The sequence below is a fragment of the Arachis stenosperma genome, chromosome 10 (genome assembly GCF_014773155.1).
Source record: "Arachis stenosperma cultivar V10309 chromosome 10, arast.V10309.gnm1.PFL2, whole genome shotgun sequence".
In the NCBI taxonomy this organism is placed as follows: Eukaryota; Viridiplantae; Streptophyta; class Magnoliopsida; order Fabales; family Fabaceae; genus Arachis; species Arachis stenosperma.
Genome location: NC_080386.1, coordinates 99,281,386 through 99,285,066, shown reverse-complemented (window position 1 = coordinate 99,285,066; position 3,681 = coordinate 99,281,386). Strand labels below are relative to the sequence as shown.

Sequence of the window (3,681 nt, the reverse complement as noted above, 5' to 3'; positions counted from 1 at the left end):
GTTTGTCTTTTTTTATTTATGGTCGATTTTGTAATTTTGAAATCTTATGCTGTATTTAGCTATGTGAACAAAATAAGACAAGACACTAAAAATAAGATATAAAAGATAGAAACACAAAAATTAGTATTTTATATTTTGTTTGTTGATAAACTAAATATAAAAAAAAACAAATTATAAAAATTTATTTTATTTTTTTTCATGCAAAAAATTTATGAAAAAATATAAAAATAAAAAATATAATTATAACTAATAATAATAATAATAATAAAAAAATAAATTATATCTCGTTAATATTTTTATATCTTTTAAAATAAATATAAAATATATTAATTTAATATCTCTAAATACAATATTTTTATTTATATCTTATTTTTTAAAAATAATTTTTTCTCGTACCATAAATAAATACAATCTTATTTTACATGTTTTGGACACGATACTTGACTCAGAGAGGGGAGGGGATGGGGAGACACTCATCTTGTCCTTGTAATAATGCTATACAGAGTTGTTAACATTGAATACGAATAATGTTTCCTTGGAAAAACGAATTAAACAAATAAAGTATGGAGATTATTATTTTTGATCTGTGTCTGTGTTCCCATTTAATTTCCCCAATTGTTTTAGCTTCTCACAGTATGGTACGTTATATTATTATATGAATTCACTATTTCATCTTCATGAGACAAATTATAGAAATGAGGAATGTTAAGGTCAGTAAATTTTGTGATTTGTAATTATTAATTAATCATTATTAGTATTTTTAATAGTGTAAAAATTTTTTCTGATAATATAAGATTATTCACTTTTCTTTTGATGGTTAAGTGTTGATCAAATTTTAATAAAAGTGATGAACCCTAAATTTTCCCTATAAGAATATTGCTGGTTTGTTAGAGTTTATAAGATTACACCAATTCTCAGTATAACATAATGCATTCATGATGGGGTACTTGAAACTTAAAAAGAACTAAAAAGGTACAGCCACAATTAATTTAAGGCGTGGCTTTTGCAAGTGGCTGGTGATGCATCATCATTTGTAGATACACGTACTAGAATATTATATATAGTACATGCTGATGTACATACATAAAGATGTAAAATATGATGACATGATGTTGGATCTGGTGACAACTACTACCATAGGAAATCGGTTAGTTGAGAAGTAGTTTCGGATGCTTGGAGGTCGTTGGAGGGAGAATGAACATGTCTTCCTTCATACGTTGTTATAACCATCCTTGGATCCTCTGCTAAGCGCTCCACTCGTTTCTTCACTCTACACTTTTCTTCTGTGCAACGGTAGTAGCTTCTATATATATTCATCAAGATGTAAAGAACACATTTAAATCACGAGGCCGGATAACAGATTTAATTATGGTAAGTGTACACAACAAATTAGTCACTAAATCAATTAATTATAAAAATATATATTAAAATAAAAAATATATATTAAAAATAAATTAAACAACATATGTATTTATATATAAATATATAATAATTAAATTAATGATATATTGATTTTTAGTGTGTATATATGATTTTTGTATTTTATATTAGAAAAATAACATTTTTATATTTTTGTATACTTTTTATATTTTTATAGTAAAAAAGTAATTTTTATTTTTTTCATGACTTTTAATATAAAAAAATACAAAAGTACATATATATGAGAAATATTATATGAACTATTTTAATTTCGTGGATTATCTTGTATATTTTTCATATTAAAAGTAAATGATAAAAAGTGAAAAAAAAATATTTATATCATAAAAATTAAATTACAAAAATTGTTTCTCTATATAAATGTGATGAATATAACATATATACATCATGAATCACATACACGTGGTGAGTTAAACACACACATATGATGAACAGTAGCAAAAAGTATATCTCAATTCTCGACGAGCAAACTTTTGTGTTAATCGAGACTAAACTTTTCCTATTATGATTGGAGATTTCATCACCAAAGCATCGGCTTAAAGTATGAATTCTCTTCCGTATTGTATCTAAAATTTAAAAGTGTGTGTATAGTAGTATACCAAGCACACTTTAATACGTAAATATTGTTTATTTTTTTCCCCCGATCTTGGTATCTCTCCGTAGAATTTAGTTAACCCTTGCTTCTCAAGACAATTGAGAAATTTATAATTAGGTTACTTGAGTAACTAATCTTTTATTCTTAGATACAAATTAGAGTTAACCCTTGCTTCTCTCATACACCGCTAGCTTAGTAATGCATTCATGTTGTTATATTTTCTTAGCTGGATCGTTTGAAAACATTATTGTTAATTTAATTAGCTGTATGGAACTATAGTCTATACATAATTCAGCAGGAAATGATAACGTCGGTAGCTATTTTGATAAAAATTGAAGGACAGAAGAAAGGGGTTCCCTACATACTCATCGATCTGCGCGAAATCCTAGGTTTTTGTGGATTTTGGGGGAAAAGTCTTAAGAAGAGGAGTGAAGATGCATAGCTATCATCATCTCGTTGTTGAATCTAATAAAAGACTTTTAATAATTAAAATAAGTGTGGAAATTGGAAAGGGTGCGGTATACCTGGGGTGTTGTGTGTTCTTGACGACTTTCTGGCCGTACTTTCTCCATTTGTAACCGTCGTCGAGAACATCGACATCACTCATGGTCTTGAAGCAAAACCTAGGCTCCCTCACCTTCCTTCTCACTTTCGTCTTCTTCATTTTCATCTTCATCGCTGCAATCCCTAACCCTACATGGCTATGAACATCTCCTCCTCTTTTGTTACCCACCCTCATCATCATCACACAATCTTCTGCTGTTACCTGACCCCATGCCCTAACGAATTCAACTCTAATTAGATCTTACTACAAATAAAATAGATTTATATAATTGTGCATGCATGCAGGAGATTGGAGAGAGTGTATGAAATGTTTGAGAATTGTCATACCATGAATTATTTGCAGTGGATCTGTTGAGTGAAAGGAGTTGGTGTGCTGCTCCCAAACAAGAAGAAGTGACGAGATCTGGTGGTGGAGAAGCTATGGCACCCAGGAAAGCTTTATTATTGTTATTATTGTTCAAAGATTCAAGGCATCCGAATTGGAGAGGAGGAGGGATCTCATCAATCATCACCTGCTCTTCAAACATGGCTACAGATGATGATCTTCTCACTACTCCTTACACCACCACACCTTCAATATGGAAAACTATTTCTCACTACTCCTTATAACCTTAGCTTCCTCAACCAACTTTCCCTTATCATTTCTAGGACCTCTTTCTTACTTTCCACAACCATATCTTCCTTATTTCTCTCTTTCTTTAATTTACATTTTCCCTTGTCAAATAAACATCATGCCTGTAGCCAATTATTTGAGAGTTAGAATTTTACAACACAAGTACTTTCAAATTTTGCAACTTAACGTTACAAATATATATTTTTTCTTCTAACTCGCAAATAAATCCTTAAAAAAAAAAAAGAAATTGCGAAGTACTAACACTTAGGAAATGTAAGCAAAATACATGAGCTTAATTTTAAAATATTGAAACAACAATACTATATAACAAACAAATATTTATCATTTTATTTCACTATTTAGTCAGTTATAATTTGTATCTATATTTATAGAAATTTATACACATAAAATATATAATTTATATCTATATTTATCAAAATTTATGTATATAAATCAATATAGTTTATATTTA

General features: G+C 28.6%; 1 protein-coding gene across 1 annotated transcript; it reads right to left on the bottom strand.

Moving 5' to 3' along the window:
* Positions 1 to 869: 869 nt before the first annotated feature.
* On the bottom strand, positions 870 to 3,325 carry LOC130956288 (probable WRKY transcription factor 13). Its single transcript, XM_057883328.1, has 3 exons — positions 2,924 to 3,325; positions 2,557 to 2,811; positions 870 to 1,303 (listed from the first exon to the last, which is right to left on the bottom strand). Exons 1-3 carry the CDS (start codon positions 3,121 to 3,123, stop codon positions 1,132 to 1,134), a joined length of 627 nt encoding a protein of 208 aa, XP_057739311.1. The 5' UTR covers positions 3,124 to 3,325; the 3' UTR covers positions 870 to 1,131.
* Between the last annotated feature and the right edge of the window lie 356 nt (positions 3,326 to 3,681).